The sequence below is a fragment of the Lepidochelys kempii genome, chromosome 10 (assembly GCF_965140285.1).
Source record: "Lepidochelys kempii isolate rLepKem1 chromosome 10, rLepKem1.hap1, whole genome shotgun sequence".
In the NCBI taxonomy this organism is placed as follows: domain Eukaryota; kingdom Metazoa; phylum Chordata; order Testudines; family Cheloniidae; genus Lepidochelys; species Lepidochelys kempii.
In genome coordinates this window covers 72,261,363-72,285,890 of record NC_136389.1, presented here as the reverse complement: position 1 = coordinate 72,285,890, position 24,528 = coordinate 72,261,363, and the positions used below count along the sequence as shown (strand labels likewise).

The 24,528-nt window shown below is 41.2% G+C and overlaps 1 protein-coding gene across 6 annotated transcripts in view; it reads left to right on the top strand.

Moving 5' to 3' along the window:
* The window catches only part of AKAP13 (A-kinase anchoring protein 13), a 330,780-nt gene that overhangs the window by 131,532 nt on the left and 174,720 nt on the right, over nt 1-24,528 (top strand). For all 6 annotated transcript variants that reach the window (XM_073304194.2, XM_073304196.2, XM_073304195.2 and 3 more), the window contains 2 exons: nt 5,592-5,888; nt 21,205-21,388. In XM_073304194.2, coding sequence (XP_073160295.1) covers nt 5,592-5,888; nt 21,205-21,388 — 481 coding nt within the window. The remainder of the gene's footprint in view (nt 1-5,591; nt 5,889-21,204; nt 21,389-24,528) is intronic.

Sequence of the window (24,528 nt, the reverse complement as noted above, 5' to 3'; positions counted from 1 at the left end):
CACAGTGGTCCTCGGTAGTCGAGGATGTTGATGATGAACCTGAAAAGATTGGGAGAGACTGCTTTGAGGTGGTGCCTTAGATAACCAAATGACTGGCTGCATTGTTGTAAGTATTCCCTGTAGTATGCATAGGGGAACTGTTCCATACAACAAGCATGTTTGTGTTTTTCAGAGTAAATGAGTTGATACTTACCATACATAAAGGAAATCCCTCCAGCATAGTCGTTAGAGGGGGGAACAGATGACCAGGACTAATTGAGTATGCCATCAGTGTCACTGACTGTTTGATCTTGGGCAAATCACTTAACCTTGCTCTGCAACCTGTAAAATGAGCATAATCGTGTTAACTATCACTTATTTCATAGAAACGTTGGGAAACTCAGCTAACATTTCTAATGCTATTTGACATGCTCTGGGGAAGGAGTTGCTGCAGTCCAGATATTATTGTAAGGGGGTCTTTGAAGCTGAGAGAAATGTTACCCCACTGGAGACGGTCTCTTCAGAAGGCTGTTTGTGTGCATTCATGTTTTGAAGCATACTCACACGCACCATTCCTGAAGACATTTCAAAGCAGGGGGCAGGGTCCTCTTGAGTAATCTTAGCATTTGTCATGCTCATTGCTTAATTGCTCCTCTTTCTTTTGAACTGATTGCCAAAGTCAGAACCTGTCCCAGACACTCACCCCTTGAATCTGATGTTTTGTCAGATTGAGGGAAGGAGAACATCAAAGCATTTGAGGGGATAGAATACGGTTACCCTTTAGGAGAACATGCCTCTTGGGTAAGCAGAACACGCCTGATCCCATTAGATATAAATGAATTGTCACTTCCTTTGCTTCTCTGAAAGCTGTACTGGTTATTTTATGTGAGTTCTGAGAGACCTTTACTGTATGCAGATCAGTGCATAAAGTGTTTGCAGTACACTGCACTGAACACCCATCTGGTTTTGCTTTAAATTGGGTGCAGAAACTCTGATGTTCAGGGTTTCTCTCTCTCTGTTCTGTTCATGGGAACTCTGTTCAGCATGGCTAATGGATGTCTGCTATGAGAACATGAGTGCAGTGCCAGTTTATTTGACAACGGTAGTCCAAATATCACACCTGGGATTTCTCTTGCTACTCTCCTAACTGAAAAGCCTGTACTAGTGTCATCTAGGTAGAGGAATTGCTTAGTTTCATTTAGGAGGTGTAAGAAGTGACTGACCTGAACTATTTGTCTGTGCACTACCTCACTCCCTTAATTATTACTTGGCAGTGCTTGGAGAAGTTCAGTCTGAATTCTGAATGACAGCAGGCTGTCAGAGTAGGGGTTGTCACACTGTCTGGAGAGGCTGACAACTATGAGTGCCAATCTCAGATCAGACTGTCAGAAAATAGAGCAGACACCCCAAACTGGTGGTATATTTTATAATTAGATTTCACCAAGCCAATAACAAATATGCACTCCTGGATTACTATACCAGAATTACATGGAGTCACAGATGATCCCGTTAGACTCTCCAGCCTGTCTTGCCATGCAGACAGATTGGATTTAGTGATAAAAGGTTATTAAAATAAAAGTCACACCACTTCAGGTTACTCCCAAGCCCAAAGGGTCAGTCGCTTACCCCACGTCAGTGGATACTCTTGATCTCAAAAGCAAGCAGCCGGTTTCTCTAGTAAACTAATTAAAGGTTTATTGGGTAAGAAAAATAATTGAGTGTTATTGAGGGGTTAAAGCAGGTAAAAAATATTAACAGGTGAGTCAAAGTTTGTAAGTCCAAAAGGATATCAGAGATGGAGTAATCTGCTAATGTTCATAAATTTCTCTTGGTTACACAAAGTAGCTTGCGGGATCTATCTTGCATCTGGAATCCTTTCCTGTGAGTGTCCAAAAAGTTCAGAGATGCAGGATCATTCCCGTAGACAAGTATTTATAGATCTTGTTCACAGAAGACACTCTGACCAGTGTCTTCGCCAATGTGGGTTTTGATGAGTAGCAACTATAAGACTTAGTTTGTGAATTTCCATTTTTGAACACAACAGCCCTTGCTTTGAGGTTAACATTTTACTTCCATTGCATTCACAAGTAATTTAGTTACAATGATATACAAAATTCAATTCTAAAAGGGATAGATAAGTGAAAACAATACAAGTAACATTTCATTAGTTTTCATGCAGTTTACACTGACATCTTTTCATCTTAGCACTAACACACACTTTGGTCTAGGGTTATCCAATTACAAGGTATACATAATGTAATGCGATAATAATCAGCAAGTAATAGATAAGTGAAAACAATATCATTCATATTTCCTTTTAACTAAATTAAAACATGAGTGAATTAGTACACCTAACATTTCTTTGCTATTCACACACAAGTGAATTGACCTATTGCTCTGACCTGAGCTGGCCTGTCAGCGTCACAGGGGTATTATAGGCACATTTTGCAGATGAGACGCTTCTGGAAATAAAGAGAAAATTAGAGTTTAAAAAATAGCAGCAGCAAAAGCCATACTTGTCCTGTATGTGATGGAGAGTCTTTCATTATGAATTATTTTTAACTTTGCAGCCTAGTAAACAGCCACCACAGGTTGCTAACAGTGTCTGTGTTGGTGAAAACAGAAAGTGTGCAGCACCTGAGCTGGTTTGCATGGGATGATGCCATGTCATTACTGTATTATGTACATTGTATCAATATTTTTGTGTAACAGGGATTGAAAAGTTTACCAGACACCTGCTATCCAGAGGACTAATCCTGCAGTTTGAGGAATAAATGAAAGGAAGGGTGGGAGACCCCACTGGCAAAGTCCAGGAGCAGTAACCTAGTGAGAAACTCACCCACCCCCCGTAGCCCTCAGTTGCTGAGATTTCTGTCCCTGGATCTTGATTAGGACTTGTCTGTATTAGTAATGTACTTATTGATGGCAATAGGTGTCATCGACTGGTGGCAAGGATGGTTAAACTGCAAATCCAGGATTTGCACCATTTCAGAAACCATGTTCCAGACCTTGCTCTGAGCAGAGCTCAGCCACAGGCTTCTGGAATGGTGTTGAAATTGGTTTGGTCTTCTCCTGCATTTAAGCAATTTTAGCATTGGTTCTGCCGCACCCTCTGTTTCGTCTTTCACATCAGCCTTTAGCTAGTAGGTGTTTGATAAATTTGAATCTCCACTCCATTCTAGCTGCTGGAAGGGAGAAGGAGTTTTGTGTCTCATCTCCTAATTCCAGAGCCTCCAGGTTGCAGGGAGAGGTCTCAGCTACTCCTTCCGTCCTAGCCTCTGTTTTTGTGTGTCCTCCTCTCCTGTGGAAGTCTCTGTTGCCTACCCCTATTGCACATATTTTTCTCTGGAAGCAGTATGACATTAGCCTGATACTTGACAATTTTGCTGCCTGCAGAGTCCTGAATAGCAGCTGTGAAACTGACCTTTCTACTGAAACTGACCATTGGCTGTTGCTTGACAAGTCTAGGAGCAACAGCAGAGGCATTGGAGCAGTCTGTGTTCAGACTGGGAAGACAAACCTCCATTTGGTTATATCTGGAAGGTTTTCTTCCTTACCATAGGGGCTAGAAACTTCTTTTTCTTTGTAAATGAAAGTGATAGTGTAAATGAAAGCTGAGACCCCCCCCTAAACACAAGGGAAGGCTTCCCACTCATCATCCATGTGTGTGGGTAAATGGAATTTTCAAGCCCAGTTGTGAAAAATCCTTCATCTTTTTTATTTAATAAAATAAATAAATAGGGTTTGATCAACGCAGTAAGATGCTGAGGTCATGGGTAGAGAGAGCAGCTTTTCCAGTAATTAGTGAAGGGTCTGTGCTTGTTCTGGCAAAAACAGCAATGACGTCGGTCTACCATTGGAGCGAGAGACAGAGAGAGACTGCAGAGAACATTGAACTTGAAACATAAAACTTATTATTAAAGGGGCTTGTCAGACAATTTTAAGTATCCGTCATGCTAAAAGGATGAGATTTTTTTCCCACCTTTTAAATTGCAGGGGAGTTTATCTTGCATTTTCTGGGTCTATGAAACTGCTGCCCTGTTGCACTAGCCTTTCATTAAAATAAGTAAATGAAAAGTCAGCAGAGCTGTGAAAATAAGCTTCTCTCACTCTCTCTCTTCTTTGGTAAATATGAAAAGCAGCGATTTCCCTGTTCTCTGGAATACAGCAAGCTTAGTTCTGTCATGTGAAACCAAATCCAAATGGCAGGTGCAGCGTTGAACAAAAGAGATGTAACCACACACATAGAACATGTCTAAAGCATGTTATGTTCCAGTATTAATTGTTGCTTTTTGGTTGCTTAAGTGCAATTAGTTCATTGTCTTTACTGGCTAGGTGCTCCAAATGCTGACACCTGTGCTTTATTTCTGATGGGCTGCCATGATCTCACAGAATTCTTTAAAATATGGCTCTATGTACTGAGGGGGAAGCCAAATGAGATTTAAGTGCCAAACTCCTCTTGACTTTCAAGGGGAGTGAAGAACCTTACTCCCCTTTGTGGCTTTGAAAACCTTCCCCTGAGTCTATTAGCAGTCCTGAATTTGTGTCTCAGTGCCTGAAGCTAGCCCACTAACAAGAAGGCTGTGATGTGACCATTATATAAGAGAGTGAGTGGGTTCTCATGCAGGAAGCACCACTGAGAACTTTTTGCCGTACAGTGTTTTCCTTTATATGCAAAAAGTAATGTGTCTAGGGATACCACATGCGGGTTTGTTTGTACTGATGGGGGTGTCAAGGTTCCTTCCCCACTCTGAAGTCTAGGGTACAGATGTGGGGACCTGCATGGAAAAACCCCCAAGCTTATTTTTACCAGCTTAGGTTAAAACTTCCCCAAGGTACAAACTATTTTACCTTTTGCCCTTGGACTTTATTGCTGCCACCACCAACTGTCTAACAAATATATAACAGGGAAAGAGCTCGCTTGGAAACGTCTTTCCCCCCAAAGTCCTCCCAAACCCTACACCCCCTTTCCTGGGGAAGGCTTGTTAAAAATCCTCACCAACTTGCACAGGTGAACACAGACCCAAACCCTTGCATCTTAAGAATAATGAAAAAACAATCAGGTTCTTAAAAGAAGAATTTTAATTGAAGAAAAAAGTAAAAGAATCACCTCTGTAAAATCAGGATGGTAAATAGCTTACAGGGTAGTCAGATTCAAAACATAGAGAATCCCTCTAGGCAAAACCTTAAGTTACAAAAAGACACAAAAACAGGAATATACATTCCATTAAGCACAGCTTATTTTATCAGCTATTAAACAAAACAGAATCTAACGCATATCTAGCTAGATTACTTACTAAGTTCTAAGACTCCATTCCTTTCCTGTTCCCTGCAAAAGCATCACACAGACAGAGAGAACCTTTGTTTCTCCCCCCCTCCAGCTTTGTCTCCTCATTGGTCATTTTGGTCAGGTGCCAGCGAGGTTATCCTAGCTTCTTAACCCTTTACAGGTGGAAGGTTTTTTCCTCTGGCCAGGAGGGATTTTAAAGGTGTTTACCCTTCCCTTTATATTTATGACAGGGGGTGACCAATGTCCAAACCCACATTACTTTAGCGTAGTCATTTCTCTTCTCCGTTACAATTATATTAATTTCCTTGGTTTTATTTTACAGGCCATGACTGCTGTGAGACAGTGAAGGTGGCACTTTGCACTGCCAAGGAAGGGCTTCCTGTTCTAGTGGTGGCAGAGGAAAGTTTTCAGTTCATTCAGGACGAGGCCTATGATGCAGCTCAGTTCCTAGCAACCTGTGCTGGCAACCAGCAAGCACTGAACTTCACAAGATTCCTGGACCGGTCAAGGCCTCCCTCTGGGGATGTGGATTTTCTGGATGAGAAAGTGGCTTTGGCATTTCGGCATCTGAAACTGCCAGCAGAATGGAATGTGTTGGGAACAGACCAGACACTTAATGGTGAGAACTAGTAGCAACTGAGTAGTGTGTGTACGTATGAGAGAAAGAGAGAGAGGATCACAGCATGTGTTGCAATGTTTGTGTTGTGGGGAGTTCCTCTGATGTATGAGGGGATTCTCCTGTTGACCAGCAGACAGATCAATGACCTATGCTTTGAGCTTTAGCCATGCTGAAGATGCCCTGGTGTAACTCTTCCCAGTACCCCCTGCATATCCACAGAGTTTGGAGCAGGGCCTCGTTGTCTTATCTTGGCACACAGACTGGTGCTTTTCTCTACATCCTTTGTAATAAAAGAGCACAAATTGTCTTCGGTGATCCAGTGTTTTAATACCGTGCACAGAGAGTTCTGTTTTTATATGGGGAGTGTGTGTATCAGTATTACAGTGATAAGGCTTATAAATAAATATCAAGTCTGGTCCAAAGTCATGTTAAAACATACTCCTGGGAGTACTCAATGTAACTGGTATGTTGGTATGATCCTCTGACTGGCTAGCAGCATTCATGGTAAAAGGCATATTCCATGCTGTGCTCAGCTGTTCAGAGAATGACAAGAAAGTGGAGCATGGCATGTGGAAAATGAAGGGTTAAATGCTGAGGCAGTTTCCAGTGCATAGAGAGAAAGTGGGAAGTTAGACTGTAGAAGGCCCAGAAGATACGGGCATGGGGAATTATGGGAATGACAGTAGAGGACTGGTAAGGCTTGAGCCCAGGTATTCACACCTTTGTTACCTCTACACTGCAAAGCAGGCTTGTAGGTGGACAGGTCATCGCTCAACCCACACACCCATCCACACCCTAGACAAGATAACCAACTACGAATGTAGTTGCTTACTAGGTGTGGGTTTAATGGCTTTGAGTGTGGACGATGGAAGGTATAGGTGTTTCTGCACACCTTCATCTGCAGAGCACGTGCAGCATAGACAGAGCTATAGAGTCCTTGCCAAACTATTGAAACAGAACTACGAAGACCTACAAGTTTACGACAAGTACACCTGCTTGAAGCCCTGTGCCTGGGTGTCGCATGGGAATTGGGAGGATGCATATAGATTCACAATGCATTATATTTTTGTAGTGATTTATGGCATATGCCTGCACACAGAGAATATGATTGTGAGATCTGTACTCTATTACTGCATGAATTCCCTTCTCAAAAAAATAAAAAAAGGTGGGGGTGAGGGGAGGCAATGTACCCTTTGCATGTGATGGAACAAGAATTGTTCTGTGCAGGCTAGCATGGCAACTTTGTTCTCACACAGCATGGTTTTCAGTAGTGTTTTGCGGTGGCTGCTCTCGTGTCTTTCAGCGAATAGCTCACGTCTGTTTGGTTTTCTTATAAACATGTATGCCTGGGCAGGTAATTGAACCCAGGCTAGTGAATGTTCATAGTTTTGTACATATTTGGTGGTTTCTGCATTAAAATTCAACCATTGTGTCGTTGTTCGTTTACAGATAGATAAACAAGCAATGCTGCCATTTCTTTCCTCTTCTTGCATAGCTCCTACATTTGTATTGTGTTTTCTGAGATTTTTTTTTATCCCCCTCTCAGTTTAAAGATAATGCTAACGCATTCACCTAAATGCTGCTGTGTAAATAATGAAGTACGTTTAACAGACTAATAGTGGTCTTAGCCAGACAGTCGAAAATTATGTTTGAATCATTGGTGACTTAGGGCCTAGTTTGCAGACGTACTGACGAGCAGTCTCTCTCTTTGACTTCAGTTGCATTCGTGAGAGTTCAGCACTTGTGAAAATCAGACTCATAGCAGTTAAATTGTTCTGCTTAAAAAAACGATTGTGTCTGAAAGCCATAAATATTCAGGGCTGAATGACACCTGTGGAGTGTCTGTTAACAACCTCCAGTAAAAAAAAGGAGGAGCTCCTTATGACCATCAGTGTAATGGGACCTTTCTGAGAGGTGTCTGCTGGGAAGTGGGTGGGAATGATGTTTGTTAACCTGAGATAATTTAGATGAATAAATGAGTTTTATGTAATGGGATTAAATGTGTTAAACAGCCACAAATAGATGGCTACACTTATATTGAATCAGACAAGCATTCCCTTATTATGAGTCCTCCCCGCACTTAACTGTTTAAATGCAGTTTATTGCTTGCTTGCCTGTCGTTGATCCTCTCGTCTAAGAAGCTGTGCCTTTAACATTGATGCAGTACAAAAGAAAAACTATTTTTTTATGTGAATTTGGACTAGTAGTTGTTGGATGCTACCAGTGGTGTTGGTTTTTTGATTTGTTTTGTTTGCTTAAGCCCCTGAAAAGCAGGACTGATAAAAGCATCAACCAGATCTTAACTGTAGCCATTTAAGAGGACATGTCTCTAATTCAGAGATGATTCTATAAGCTAACCCTTCCTGATTGTGTCTAAAGATAGACAGGAGAATGAAATGACTCATACTTCCTACTAAGAGCAATTAAGGAAGTGATGCAGTAACTCAGCATTTCTAGAGAGGCAGAATTTGGATATTGGCCTCTCAATCAAGTGAAGTTCTTGCTTGTTTTTAAGTGGTAGGGTTGTCTGTGGCGAATTCCCTATTTCATCTCTTCTCTTCACTGTGCTTCTCCCTCTTTCATTGGCCTGAGGTGCAACTGTCATTGGAACTGAGGAGGGTCTCATTGAGCTCATCACCGCCACGCCCACAGGAGACAGAAAAGTCACTGAAGAGTGACACCCAATTATAACTGGTCAAAATTTTTCAGCTAATCTTTTGCATCAGTATACGTTAGTGCTTGAACTTGGACCACCCTCCCCAGCAGGGATGAGATGCTACAGCATTTACATTCTGTGTGATCTTAAAGAAGCATGTGCACATTCAACAAACTGAGCAGTAATTCGGTAAACATTCTAAAGTGCTTCATAATCTTACATTATTTTTCTTTCCTGTATTTTGGTAGTTTCTTTTCTTTTCCCTAGTATGTCAGCGTGTTTGACTATTTAAATATGAGAAAGAGAGACAGCACACCATGGGACATTTTAAGGATTAGTGTTGATGGTTTTCCCACTGGCCCTACATTTTTGCCAAGTTAGGTTCTTTATTCTCTGGGAGCGTCCCGTTATTCAAGGCCAAAGGTGTGCTTTCCCATATAACCAGACCTTTAAAAAAATAATAATAAAAATAAAAAATCTTTCTCAGCTGCAGGTAACAAACACCTCTAATAGGATTATTTAAAGTATGAACTTTGCAGCTGCCATAGGAGAATTGAAACTATTTCAGTGGAAGATTTTTTTTTTTATGGAATATGTAACCATTTTATCTCAAATTGTTGCACTGGAGAAATTCACTTAGCCCCAGAACGGAAGTAATTTTAATTTATTTCAACCTGGCCTCTCTACTCTACTCTCTTTTATCCCTCACTCACCTTTCTTTTGATCACTTTTTCTATCTTTCTCCACCATAGGTTAACTTAAAAGTTTCATTAAAAAGATTACACATTAATCATACATAAATTATGGATGTCATCTGAACATATATTCATTCTTTTTTAAAAAAACAACCCCTGTATTAGTTTTTCAAAGTAATACAACCCACCCAAACTATATGATAAAATTAAAAAACCCGACAGCCCCAAAACAAAATATATTGAGCAACACAATTTAATTTAATACATCAATCAGTATTCCAGACATTAGATTAAAGAAACACTTACATAAAATCAGGTTTCAGAGTAACAGCCATGATAGTCTGTATTTGCAAAAAGAAAAGGAGTATTTGTGGCACCTTAGAGACTCACCAATTTATTTGAGCATAAGCTTTCGTGAGCTACAGCTCACTTCATTGGATGCATATTGTGGAAAGTTTAGAAGATCTTATTTTTTCATGCTTTGTGTGTATATAATACCTCCTCCCACCCCACTCTCCTGCTGGTAATAGCTTATCTAAAGCAATCACTCTCCTTACAATGTGTATGATAATCAAGCTGGGCCATTTCCAACACAAATCTAGGTTTTCTCAACCCCCCCCCCCCCACACACACACACACAAACTCACTCTCCTGCTGGTAATAGTTTATCCAAAGTGACCACTCTCCTTACATTGTGTATGATAATCAAGGTGGGCCATTTCCAGCACAAATCCAGGGTTTAACAAGAACATCTTGGGGGGGGGGGGGTAGGAAAAAACAAGGGGAAATAGGCTACCTTGCATAATGACTAAGCCACTCCCAGTCTCTATTCAAGCCTAAGTTAATTGTATCCAATTTGCAAATGAATTCCAATTCAGCAGCTTCTCGCTGGAGTCTGGATTTGAAGTTTTTTGTTGTATAATAGCGACTTTCATGTCTGTAATCGCGTGACCAGAGAGATTGAAGTGTTCTCCGACTGGTTTATGAATGTTAATTCTTGACATCTGATTTGTGTCCATTTACTCTTTTACGTAGAGACTGTCCAGTTTGACCAATGTACATGGCAGAGGGGCATTGCTGGCACATGATGGCATATATCACGTTGGTGGATGTGCAGGTGAACGAACCTCTGATAGTGTGGCTGATGTTATTAGGCTCTGTGATGGTGTCCCCTGAATAGATATGTGGGCACAGTTGGCAACGGGCTTTGTTGCAAGGATAGGTTCCTGGGTTAGTGGTTCTGTTGTGTGGTATGTGGTTGCTGGTGAGTATTTGCTTCAGGTTGGGGGGCTGTCTGTAGGCAAGGACTGGCGTGTCTCCCAAGATTTGTGAGAGTGTAGGGTCATCCTTCAGGATAGGTTATAGATCCTTAATAATGCGTTGGAGGGGTTTTAGTTGCGGGCTGAAGGTGACGGCTAGTGGCGTTCTGTTATTTTCTTTGTTAGGCCTGTCCTGTAGTAGGTGACTTCTGGGAACTCTTCTGGCTCTATCAATCTGTTTCTTCACTTCCGCAGGTGGGTATTGTAGTTGTAAGAATGCTTGATAGAGATCTTGTAGGTGTCTGTCTCTGCTTGAGGAGTCCAACCTTGAAATGGCCCACCTTGATTATCACACATATTGTAAGGAGAGTGGTCACTTTAGATAAGCTATTACCAGCAGGAGAGTGAGTTTGTGTGGGGGGGGGAGAAAACCTGGATTTGTGCTGGAAATGGCCCAACTTGATTATCATACACATTGTAAGGAGAGTGATCACTTTAGATAAGCTATTACCAGCAGGAGAGTGGGGTGGGAGGAGGTATTTTTTCATGCTTTGTGTGTATATAATAAGATCTTCTAAACTTTCCACAATATGCATCCGATGAAGTGAGCTGTAGCTCACGAAAGCTTATGCTCAAATAAATTGGTTAGTCTCTAAGGTGCCACAAGTCCTCCTTTTCTACTTACATAAAATGTTATTTTTGTAAGTTAATTCTGTTTTTAGTATGTTATGTACATCTAGCACATCACTAATACGAACCCCCCAAAACCCAGCCTGCAATTACAGCTCTCTTAGGCCCTGATCCAATGCCCATTGAAGTGAATGAAAAGAATGCCTTTGACTTCAGTAGGCTATGGATCAGCCCCTTTGCCCCTGATCCTGCACATGTGTAGCTTTACACACTATGAGTAGTCTCACTGCTTCAATGGGGCACTATTCACAGTGCATAAAGCTAAGGGGGTGGGGAGGTCAAGTCTTTGCAGGATTAAGGCCTTTGATTGTAAAACCTTGGCAGGGCAGGGTCGGGGGGTATGGATGATGTCTTCATATGTTTTGTTCAGCACCTCGCACAGTGGACCATGGAACCTGATTGGGAACTGTAGATACTGCAGTATAACTAAGTATTGTTAATTATATCAATAGCAGTTGCAGGAGAAACAGGGGAACCCAGCCCTGAAGTCTTACTAATTACAAAAGTTTTCAGTGCAACTCTAAATTGTTTATCAATGGCCTTATCTCGTAACATATTCCTAACGTCCACTCTTATTTAAGGCAGGGTTCCTGTCCACATTTCTGATTTGTTCCTAATTTTCTCCTCTGATTTCTGATCCTGCTTCACCAGGACGAGATATTTAGTAATAATCCTTTCAGTAATTTTGAATGCTACGGTTTGATCACCTGCAAAATATTTTTCTCTCGAGCATTTATAAAAACTCAATCTCTAGCCTTTCCTCATGACAAACGCTCTTAAAAGGTGTAATCATGTTTCATGCTCTTCAAGTCAGTACTATATTCTTGAGAAAAGGTGGCACAATAGCTTGCCACTAAGCTATAGCCTGCGGAACCAATTAGAAAGTAGGAGAGGAACTGGTAATGTACAGTCCTGTGTAAGTTTTGAGCATGAGTTGGTCATGTTCATGCAAACTGGTTTATTTTTACAATCACAATTCTACTTCTGCCCCCACCAAATGGGCTTCCATCTCAGAATGCAACCTCTTCTCCTGACATCAGCCTTGCCAGCTGCAAATTGGTAAGAGTTGTGTAAGCACTAGACAGCCTGCTCTCTGGTAGTGAAGGAAGTGCAAAGAAACAGACTCACAACCAGACCTTGTGACATTGAGTAGATCAATAAATGAATTGATTCCCTCCCATTCTCCCTGCACTCAGCTTGATTCAAGAGGTTTACAAGCAATTTAGGTGCAGCTTTGTATGTTTGATTCTTGTTTCTATCAAATAAATGACATACCACTTCTATTTCCAAAAGAAATAAACCAAAAGAAAATGGTCACTCTTAAAAATGGCACGACATTTGTTTAGGGTTTTCTTTTTTTGAAAGTTTCTGATGAATCAGTCCTCCTTTTTCTGCTGGCTTTTCTTACACATTACTGTAGCTTATGCCAGAAGAATGCATCCCACTGGTGTGTAAAATGTGGGAAAAACCAAATGAGTAAAATTTTAAGTTTTTTTTTTTTTAAACTATTGTGTTTTTCCCTCTCTTTGCCATTTTTTCTTACTGCATTTCATCTGACCAGTACATCTTCTGTGTTGTGTTTGCCACCTATAGACTGGCTCAGACAATGAGCTGGTAGTATATAATTTGTCATGTCCAGTTTTGGAAAAAAAAAAAAAAAAAACTATCCCAGGAACTAAAGGTGGAGTTAAACATTGGCGAAGATGGACTTAAAAAAAAATCCCTATGCCTCTGCTGAAAAATCCCCCATCAAACATCTGTTTATCCACAGATCTAAAAACACCTCACAAAGGATGGTATCATTACCTTCATTATACAACCAGGGGGAAACCAGGGTGCGGAAAGGTGAAGCGATTTGCCAAAGGGCACACAGTCAGTAGCAGAGCTGAGGATGATAGAATTTAGGTTTCCTGATTTTCCAGGCCTGTGTCCTATCCACTGGTCCACTCTGTCTGTGACCAAGGTAGCCAGAAGATTTAAAATCATTTGGCTAGATTAGCTTGGCCGGCTAATGGAAGAAAACACAAAACTGAAAACTCTACAGAAATGTAGGGGTGAAGCAACCAGTAGTGTACTGTAACAATATCACTTCTTGACTTGCGCTATGTCCTTTAATTGATACATCTAAAGGGGTGAAACTGTTTACATGGCAGGTGATGGCTATGTTCCATTGAAGGAATGTGCCTGGATCCTATTGGTTATCTAAGGTGACCTCCACCTCGTGCATTTTGCATCCTTGTTTGTTTCACGTCTGTCTGTGGGCAGTTAAATCACAAGAGGAGAACCATTCTCCATCATCCAAAACTTTTCTCTAAAGCAGGGATCGGCAACCTTTGGCACGCGGCCCACCAGGGTAAGCCCCCTGGCGGGTCGGGCTGGTTTGTTTACCTGCCGCGTCTGCAGGTTTGGCCAATCATGGCTCCCACTGGCTGCGGTTTGCTGTCCCAGGCCAGTGGGGGCTGCGAGAAGTGGCGCGGGCCGAGGGATGTGCTGGCTGCCGCTTCCCAGACCCCATTGGCCTAGAGTGGCAAACTGCGGCCAGTGAGAGCCGCAAATGGCTGAACCTGCCCCTGGCAGGCTGCGGGCCAAAGGTTGCAGATCCCTGCTCTAAAGTAAACGTTCTTTATGCCATAGTGAATTACTCATTAATCCACCATGACCTCAAGAGTTGTCCAATACTTAGTGCAGAATGTGCATAATCAAGGATTACCCCGTCATCAAAATATTCCAAACATGGAATTGATTGCAATTGCCTTTAATTATGCTGTTCTTTATTATTGCAAGTGTACTGTATCTTTCCAAAGAACATAGCTACACTGCTACACTGCCATCCTAGTTAGGATTGTTATTTATTATTCATAATAGCACGGGTAGAGCTGTTACTTTGCCCTGAGCTGTTGAGATTGAAACTCTAGTTATACTTACATCTGGAAATGATATGATCAATTGAATTAAAATATCCTCTTCTAAAAAGTGAAACACATAAAATACAATTGGAGGAATGGCTGTAGTTTCCTAGTTTATATGAGCAAAGAGAAAATTAACCAAATAGTTTGTCAAGATCCAGAACATCATGTGCTGAAAGATAAAGTCATTGCTTGTGTTATGTTAGGAGGGGCAGACAGACAAAACCTAGATGGGATCTGCTATGGCTCAGAAAGAAAGGAATATGCAAGTTAATCCTTGAGTGAAATATCAATAAAAAAAGAGATTCCCTTCTTAAATTTCTTCTAAATAATATTGTGAAAAATCTTTGCACATATAGACGGTTTTCTTTCCATTCTAATGGGTAGTAAACTAATGACAGAGATCCAACCCTACGGTTAAAGTCTGAAAAGTAGGGATATTTTGCATACTGTCTTCTTTCAAGGTGGTACATTCAGTAGTACCTTCAATAATTTCGTAAAACTTCTGGAGATTCCTGGTGGCTACTGACAGCACTGAGACAAGGTAACTCCTCACTGAGAGGATAAGGAGAAATCATTCTGAGAGCCAGACAATTCTCCTCTTTATAAACTACAGAACACTGGGCCCTGGTTGTGGACTGCTGACTCAAAGCCTGTACTTATTTGACAAAACACTTGAACCTGTTTTAACTTTAGGCACATGCTTTAAGTCCCAAGAATTTGTATCACTTTTCAGGAACTCTGCATGATAAACATTCATCTGCAATATTTTCTTAAGAGAAATGCACAGACTGATGCTGTGAGATAGCCAGGAAGGAAGGGAAAGTCTAGAACAAGATACTTTAACTCGTATTCATTCTGTGCATCATCTGAAATTATCCAAATAATTTGTTTGACTAGATTTGCATTAAGCTTTTGATAACCAAGCATACAAAATCACCAGTATATGACTCCTAGATCACATAAGTGCATAATGCAACATTAGTGTCAGAGTGGCAAGGTGATACCCCTTTGAAAGCTTTTGTTTTTAAATACTAGAGGGAAAGAAAATTCAGAAGAGACAGAGTATGAAGATATGGGGAAAAGAGAGAGAGGAATATTACAAGGCTAGAATAATGAGAATCATTTAGAAGCAACTGACCTTTGTCCAAGTGCATAAAAGAGGTGTGGTTAATATGACCAGCAAGATACATTTTTATTGGACTTGCTGAGTCAATCATCTATGTGAATGTACTCAAAGTAAAGCTCTAATAAAAGGTTACCAGATTTAAATGTCCTTTGTTGGATTACGCAAAAGCAAACACTTTGAATATAGCTATTTCCAGAATAGATTATACCCGTTGCTGTATGAATGGCATTGTCCTGATAAGAATAAATTCAGCCATCAATAGAAATTAAAAGGAGATAATATGCAAACACAGTGCACTTCTCTGTACTGTTACATTTGCATCAGCAAAGTATGTGCTGGTGGCATTGCCTGATTCGAAGCAAGAAGCAATCATGTGGATTAGGGGTAGAAATTGGGATGGGAATTGATGGGCTGAAATCATCCTAACCTTATTCCCACAAAAAAGGAAGGGGTTTTACTGAGATGTTTGTCTTGACTGTGCCTGTACAATCCTTTCTCAGGCTGAGACAAGAGAAGTCTTTCTGATGATACCACTACACAACAGAAGACAGAATATTGTGGCAGCAGTAAAACAGACGTGGGTATTGGCTGAAAGGGGCGGTGGGCTTTCTGGATCAGCGGTCATTGTTCATATTGTAATTGGGTTCTTTCAGGTTCAGAGGCTTAAATCTATACATCTTCCACATGTTTTGATAGTTTCCCTTGACCCCTTTCTGTGGAGTAGCTACCAGTAATGCTTGAGCTTTAACTACAGACTTCCATATTCATGTGCAGTCAGCTCCCTCACATTCACCTCCTGTTGTATGTTGCAGTAAAGTAACTGTGTGGAATACATCATCTTTCCTGTGCCAACAGCATAGCATTCAGGGTGGTAGCCGTGTTAGTCTGTATCAGCAAAAACAGCGAGGAGTCCTTGTGGCACCTTAGAGACTAACAAATTTATTTGGGCATAAGCATTGTGCACATGATCTTATCATTTCACTGCAACTAAAAAACAGTGAGAACCTGGATAGTGAGGGAAAACCTTTTTCAGAACAAAATGCAAGATATCTTCAGCAATGGGAGGAGAAAAGGGGACTGGATAATTGCAAGCAAAATAAAATTATTTTTTGTACAGGGTGGTCTCTGCCCTCTAGTCCATCCATCCCAAATCTACTGTTCAATAAAAGATTCTGTGACAGATATCAAAGCCACTCTCTGTTCCCTTTAAAAGAAGTAGGAATTGAGGCATTTCAGTCCCCTACATTCCTTTGAAAATCACAGTTTATAAGATTAAAAAAATGACCAACAAATCAGTTATTTTCAGCTGAGTTGGTGTTTCATCTCTCAACACTTTAATGCACAATGTCCGTCTGTCTTGACCCTCCTCTTCTAACGTTGCCGGTTCAGGTGGTTATCTGGGACTTACTGATCTGTGACAATAACATGTTTCCATTTCCTTGTCCGACTGACCTGTGAGGTTTGAGCGGAGTGAGAGGGCAGTTTCCCACAGAGGGAGGGGTGCAGGGATGGAAGCCAGATTTGATGGGGAGTTCCACAATCACTCACTCTGTACCTCTTCATGGGAAGTTTTTTTTGTTTTGTTTTTTTTTTAGCTCCTTTCAATCAAGGTCATTAAAAATGAAGCCCCTGGCTCAGGGAACATTGTGTATGTTCTCAGATCTGTCATATTCAAGCATTTTCTTCCTCAGTGGCTTTTTGTTACTGGTTAAAAGCACCTTAAACCTTAATCCTGTCAGTTAACAAAGTGAGATGACAGTTCTCTGTGGAAAGTTGATCCTTAGTTATCCAGTTAAACTGCCTGCTTATTTATCTGCCACAACTGCCAAAAACAACCCTCTCCCCAAAAAAACAAACAAACAAAAAAAACCCCACACTCTAAAATCTTGCATTCCTTGCCAGCTGGATTAAAGTGCTCTTTCATTATGGGGCACTAATCATATGTTTTAAACCTTGCCTATTACTAGGAGACATAGAAGGAACAAAATAGCCTTGACCTCCCACTATTGCATGTACTTTATTTCTGTAATTCTCTAATTGCAAAGGGCTTTGTGTTACCACTTTATGGGATGCCTGGTGATTCTGAAGACCGCTGCTAAATTTCTGCTTTCAGCCATTTATGGAAAACAGCTACAGCTAATCCATGCTAAAGGTTGTGTAACTCTTCCACGCTTGGGATGGGCGTTTTGCACCATGCCAACCTGTTCAAACAAACCTCTGCCTGAATTTCTAAAGTCCAGCGCCCTAAGATTCCCCTGTTGCTAGGCAAAAAAAAAAAAAGGGGTGGGGTGGTAGAAATAGCTTCATTTCTTTGCCTTCCTCCTTTTTCCCCATTCCTCACAAGGTCTGATGCAAACGGGCTATAAACTTGCTTTGAGCAGCTGTCACAGTGACAGATGCTTTTTTATTTTGGAAAGTTAATCCAGTTCATAGATGGTGCATCCCTTTTTAACACTAGCCATGTAAGTTCTGTATCGTCTATCGCTGAAAATGTGTTCAGCTAAGACTCCTGTCCTGAGCACTCACGGTTGTTGTGTGTACAGTACGGTGTCTGGTTTCAGAGTAACAGCCGTGTTAGTCTGTATTCGCAAAAAGAAAAGGAGTACTTGTGGCACCTTAGAGACTAACCAATTTATTAGAGCATAAGCTTTCGTGAGCTACAGCTCACTTCCTCAGAAGTGAGCTGTAGCTCACGAAAGCTTATGCTCTAATAAATTGGTTAGTCTCTAAGGTGCCACAAGTACTCCTTTTCTTAGTACGGTGTCTGTTGGCTGCCGTCATTCCTGCTTGTCTCTGTTAGGGTGGTTTGATGCCAGTTCACACGGTAGTCAGATCCTCAGGGCCTGAGGCTGGATGGTGAGGGTTTTTTTTCTGTTTAATGTGCTCGACATGGCAAGTGCCATCTCTTCTGGTAGAAGACTGCACTCTCTCATGTTGGTACTCAGAGGCATTAGTGTAGCATATATGGATCCTTGCATGTAAGGGTAGTATCCAAACACAGGAAACAGAAGAGCTTGGATTTGTGTATGTGTCTTGCTGCTTGGAAGACTGTTTGTATTGTAATAAGTTGGGTACAATTTTCAAAAAAGACTTAAGCATAGAAGAAGTCTGTCATTTTTAAAAATGGGACTTGGGATCCTAAATCACTGAGGTGCTTTTGAAAATTTTTCCCATTTAAAAAAAAAATGATAGAAACTGTCTTGGGAGAAGTAGCATAGATGCCCCAATTCAGTACAGGAATAAGCTATGCTCATATCATTTTATACCACTGAAACTGCATCCACGATAGGAGGGTTGATTTGCTTTATTATACTAGTGCAGTTAAAGTGGTACAATATTTATGTGTAGACAAGCCCCTAGGAAGGTCATTTTTGAATCTACTGTTCTCGCTGGAAAAGTTCCTTCACAGCAACTTTTCTACGGTCTCCTCAGGCCCCATTTCCCTTCCCATACAGTTGGCCATCTTTTTGTCCTGACTTATTAAGTTTGTAATGACCTCTGATCAGATATCTTGTCTTCTCATTCGTCTATAAAGTGCCATGCTGTAGCATATTCTACTAATGTCCCTGTCTTCGGTCTTTCCCTGGCTACAAATATTGTCTCTGAGCAAGCTCGGTTACGTTCTTCCTCTAATCAGCTGGCACCACCATTCACACATGCTCATATATTCAGGAGGGTGTAATTTTCCTTTATGCTAAACAGGAGCGGGCTGGGATTGGGGTGGTGGGTAGTGGGTGTGTGCAGGGGAGGGAGAAAGCAGGTTGCCAAAGCCCTAATTCGAAGTTGTATGGTAGACTGTGCCAGGAAGCTTTTGGTACTTGAATACAGATTAGGCTTTGCAGGAGCTGAGCCAGCCAAGAAGCTCAGCAAAAGCTAGATGGCAAAAAGCAGAGAAATCGCTGTTTTAGTTTTGGTTTTTTTGTTTTGTTTTGTTTTGTTTTTTGACTAAACGCCCTTAAAACCCATCTGAACAAAGGAATTAGCAGTTTGTACTGTGGCATCCTTCAAAAATGTGCTTGAGAGAAATTACCTGATTAAATCTTAGAAGCATTATGCACTCACATTGTAACCTGATCTATTAGTTTGGTTGTCGACTGAATTAATAAGGCTATACATTTTTACTTCAATATTCAGGGTGTTTCACTGAATCTATTCACTCGTTTGGTTTACTGCAGTATATAGGGTGCCTTTTAAAGCTATACCAGTCAATGCTGAAATCCTTTGTTAATTTTCAAGAACAAATCTTTAGGTGTTTTTTTTTTAACCTCTTCTTGCAGATTTTAAAATCCAAATGACCATGTTCTGGGTACAGATCTCACAAATGCTTTGATCTCCAAATACAATATTTCACAGTGCATCTGGAGCTCATTTCTGGTTGTTGCTGTTCAGAGCAAGGTTCTAGGGCTTCAGTTCTTTGAATAAGGATTTATTTTTCAGAGATGAAAGCTTAGACACAGTGATTTTTTAAAAATCAAATTATAAGACCATGGTTGTTAAATGTAAAAGGCGGGGAAGGAGTGCACCCATCTGACAAATGCTGCTGCTCAAAATTATACAGTTTCTATGTAATGCTGTGTCTGCTGACATGGGCACTGTAAAAGCTGGTCTAACGCTTAATCAAATTAGAAAAAGAAAGTCCTCACTTTTTGCTTTCTTTGAGAAAGTGTAGACGGTCCTCTTTTTATACCTGCTCCAGATTTATGCCTTCAGTTTAGCATTTTCGCTGTGCCCAGGGAGGAATCTGTGTCATTAAACACCAAATTTGGCAGTGCCAAAAAATTGATTCAGTCTTATGTGGGAGAAAAGTATCAGCAAGTACAGACAAACACAGCCTACTTGAACTTACTGATCTTCTATTTAGAGGTAGTTAAATACTCTAGATATCAAGCCTGTCTAGGAACTGCACCTTTTCTCATTAGCTTCTGCAGTAGGTCTGATCCTAAGAGGTCGTGAGCACTCACAACTTCAATTAAATTTACTGGGGCCCTGCCAAATTCATGGTCCATTTTGGTCAATTTCACAGTCGTGGGAATTTAAAAATCGTAAATGTCATGATTTCAGCTGATTAAATCTGACATTTCAGGGTGTTGTAATTGTCGGGGTCCTGACCCAAAAAGGAGTTGTGGGTGGGTTGCAAAGTTATTGTAGAGGGGGTTGCAGTTCTGCTTCCCTTACTTTTGTGCTGCTGCTGGCGGCGGCGCTGCCTTCAGAGCTGGGCAGCTGGAGCGCGGCAACTGCTGGCCGGGAGCCCGGCTCTGCAAGCAGAGTCCCCACCAGGGGCAGCGCAGAAGTAAGGAGGACCTGGTACGGCATCGTCGCCCTTAATACTTCACTGCTGCCTGCAGAGCTGGGCCCTCAGTAAGCAGCCACCACGCTCCGAAGGCAGCCGTGCACGAGCAAGGGTGGCATGGTACGGTGCTGCCACCCTTACTTCTGCGCCGCCTTCAGGGTGGGGCGCCCGGCCAGCAGCTGTCGCTCTCCGGCCACCCCCCTTTGAAGACAGCGCAGAAGTAAGGGTGGCAATACTGTGACCACCCTAAAATAACCTTGCAACACCCCTGCAATTCCTTTTTGGGTCAGGACCCCCAATTTGAGAAATGATGGTCTCCCCCATAAATTCTGTATAGTATAGGGTAAAAGCACACAAAAGACCAGATTTCGCAGGGGGAGACCAGATTTCATGGTCTGTGAGGCCTTTTTCATGGCCGTGAATTTGGTAGGGCCCTACACTGTGGTGATCCGCTCATTCTGAGGTGCCAGCCTCTCCTGAATGTGAACAGCCAGCCTTCGCATATGTTTTTCCAGGTGCTTCAGTGTTTAGGTTGCTTGGCTTTTTGGCTCTGAGAGACTGCAAGTTTTTGCCAACCATTGTACTGTATTTTGCATCAGTGTGGCTCAGCTCCAGTAGCTGGGATGTGGGGAAGTGGCATTCATCTAATCCATATTCTGCACATTTCATTTTCTTTTTTCTTTCTTCCCAGAGAGTAGCCCCCGGGAGACGTTGTTGCATTTTGCAGTGAGGCTGGGCCTTCTGAGGTTGACATGGTTTCTGCTACAGCAGCCAGGTGGAAGAGGAGCTCTTTGTATCCACAACAACGAAGGGGCCACACCTGTGAGCTTGGCATTGGAGCGGGGCTATCAGAAGCTGCATCAGCTTTTGACAGAGTAAGAATAATTTTTCTAAGTTCCTGTGTTGTCTTTCCATCCCCTGCAGCATCCTTGCCTGTATTGTGCAGTTATTTGAATAACACAAATCCAAGTACTGTTCTTTGTAATTAGGTGCAGTTTTTGTTGTTCACTCTTTATTTTTGCCTTTGTTGCTGGAAAGGGTTGGGCAGGACCTCAAGGTTTATGGGAAATGCAATAGTCATGTTATAGTCTCATTTCTGTTTTTGTTGCACAGTCTTCTGTTTACAGCTGTCACGTCATTTTTTGTAACAGTAGTTAGAGTTAAACCTTAAGCAAATACAAGTGAAGAAATTTTTCCTTGCACAAGTGCCAGATCCCCCAATGGAAAGCTGATATTGGGAGTTTGGGTGAGGTTTTTTGTTTTTCTTTCTATTAAATAATATTCTCTACCAGTTTTTGCTTAAAATAAGCCATGCTGATCCTATAGAATAAAATATGAACATTTATGGAAAAGATATATAGCCCTGAAAGTCTGGGTTGAAATTAACTTGTGTGTTTAAAAACAAAATGAGAGGTGTGTGAAGACATACTGACTAGTCCCAAGTGACCAATCATGTATGCGTTTTCACATTATTTTCTTTATTGAAGTGCTTTACAAGAATGTTTTGGAGGACTAGAAGTTATTTTTGATAACAGTATATTGAGAGATCTAGTTTTGAAAGCCAAGGCTGATGACACTTATTTAATCTGTTTGATTTGAGTGGAATGTTTGTCAAAGCAGGAGAAAAAGTTTTAACCAGTTGCACACTTAATCTATATTGGTATCCATTTTTACTGTCATTTTGTCATTGTATCTTGTCATCTCAAGCTCTTCGTCATTAACTTTCCTTTTCTACTCTGAATTTTTAGGTTTCAGAGTAACAGCCGTGTTAGTCTGTATTCACAAAAAGAAAAGGAGGACTTGTGGCACCTTAGAAACTAACCAATTTATTTGAGCATAAGCTTTTGTGAGCTACAGCTCACTTCATTGGATGCATTGGTGTTTTGTTGTTTTAGGAAATGGGGGAGAATAATTCTCGAAGCTGAAAATCAGTCTTTTGCTAAATGTTGCTGAAGTCGTTGAATTTAATCTTCCATCTCACAAGTTTCAAAATTGTCTATCAACACCATGTTAAAGTAGGGCGGGGGAAAGAAGCTCTGTATTAAGCTTTCATTTAATACCCATCATCTGGGAATAATATGGAGGCATGGGTGGGCGTTACACCTGCTTTCCCAAGTGATCTTTTGATATATGAATCATTCTGTGACAATGTTCAATCCCCATAATACTCTGATACCCACACACCTCCTGTCTGTATACTGCATTAAAGTTGGAATCAATGGATCAATCCTATAATAAGGTGAAACTCTCCTAGGTGTTTAGATGGTTAGCAACATAACAAGGTAGTCAAGAAAGACAGGATGCAGTCAAGAAAATTACATCAGTCGAAACTTGATTGTATAGCTTCCAGCAAGTACTGTAAATATTATTATTACCCAAATAAGAATAGAGCTGATAGTTTAGTAAAAATGGGGAAATAAAGCTGTTACAACAGCTGCGCAGTGTACTTGAGGAATATTTCACAATTGGTTCAAGTACTGGAGTGTCAGATCTCTGTTGTAGTGAAAACTAAAAGTTCCGAGTCTTTGAATTTCTGGCAGTATCCCTCTAGTGTTACTGTTTTTCTCTGGAATCGACTCTGACCTAAGACAAGAGGCTTTGTGATGGCCTTGTAGTTCACCTGTGAAAATAAAAGACCAAATTCCAGTTATGCTACCAATATGACTGAGTTCCTGTTATCCATACTATTTCCTCAAAACATTATTTAGCTTCAGCAACAAGATACAGAATCCCCCTCTTAGCCTGACTAGTGAGGACATGACGTGTGGATATATTATTATTTATGCTATCGTAGTGCCTACAAACCTTAGTCGTGGACCAGGACCCCCTTGTGTTAAAACAAATAATACAAAAAAGTCAGACCCTGCCCCAAAGAAAATTAAGGCTCTGTGTAAATGAAGGGATTAGTTTGCACTGAGTTGACACTGGTTGGCATGCAATATGTGAGCCATACTAATAACATGCACACAGGAGAGCTGTGCCCTTTTCAGTTTGTATCATTGGGTAAGTCTACACATCCCTGGTCAGTAAGCCTTTGAGCCCAGGTCAACAGATTTGGGCTCATGTTACTGTGATAAAAATAGCCGTGTAGATGTGACTTGGGCTCTGAAGTCTGGAGACAGGGATAGGCTTCAGAGTCCAAGCTCCACCCCCAGAATCTGCACAGGTATTTTTAGTGAGGTAGCATGAGTCCCATCAGCCTGAGTTTGTTGACCTGGGCTTGAAGACTCACTACCGCTTGTTGTGTACACATATCCATTGGGTACATGGCGTGGGCTTGACATGTACTAAGTGTGTTGTATGCTTAGAGGTTATCCCATGGTCCTTTTTGCTTTGCTGCTGAGCTGTGTGTGTTCTTGGATTTTTCTCACTGCATGTTGTGGGATGCTTAGCGGAAGCCAGTGGAATTCTGGGATGTGGTCAAATTTAAAAAAAATCCCATGAGTCCTTTCTCTCTCTCCCTTGATTCCTACCTGTTTATGAAAAAGGCTTTTCCTTTTTAAGCTGTTGCAGTTCTTCATGAAAACAGCCTTAACATTTTCTTCCTTATAACTCCTGGAGAGTTGTTGCTTTCTTATGTTAACTGGTCCCTGCATCATCTCTATCTTAATATGAGAGGTGTGATCACAGTTTCTTCAAGAGTGAAAGACAGAATTGGATTAGAACAGACAGCAAACTAAAATGAAGTGGGATCTTACTGGGGGTGTGATGAATAAGTCATAAATCACCCCTGTGCGCCTTTGTTTTATCTATAAATAAGGTTTGCAAAATAAACCTTGCCTCTCTCCTAGTGAAAATGGAATAATCTATTGCCTGAGGCAGTGATATGTTCCAAAACATCCCATCAGGATCCTCCGTTACTGGAGCTCATCCACATTTGCTAAGTATCTATCTATTTATTAGACATTTTAAATGCATCTCTCTAACTTGCAGGGTAATATCCAGTGACCAAATAATGATCCATCCCCTTCTGAAAACAGCTAGGAAAATAGGCTGGCCTTGAAAGCCAGCTGTC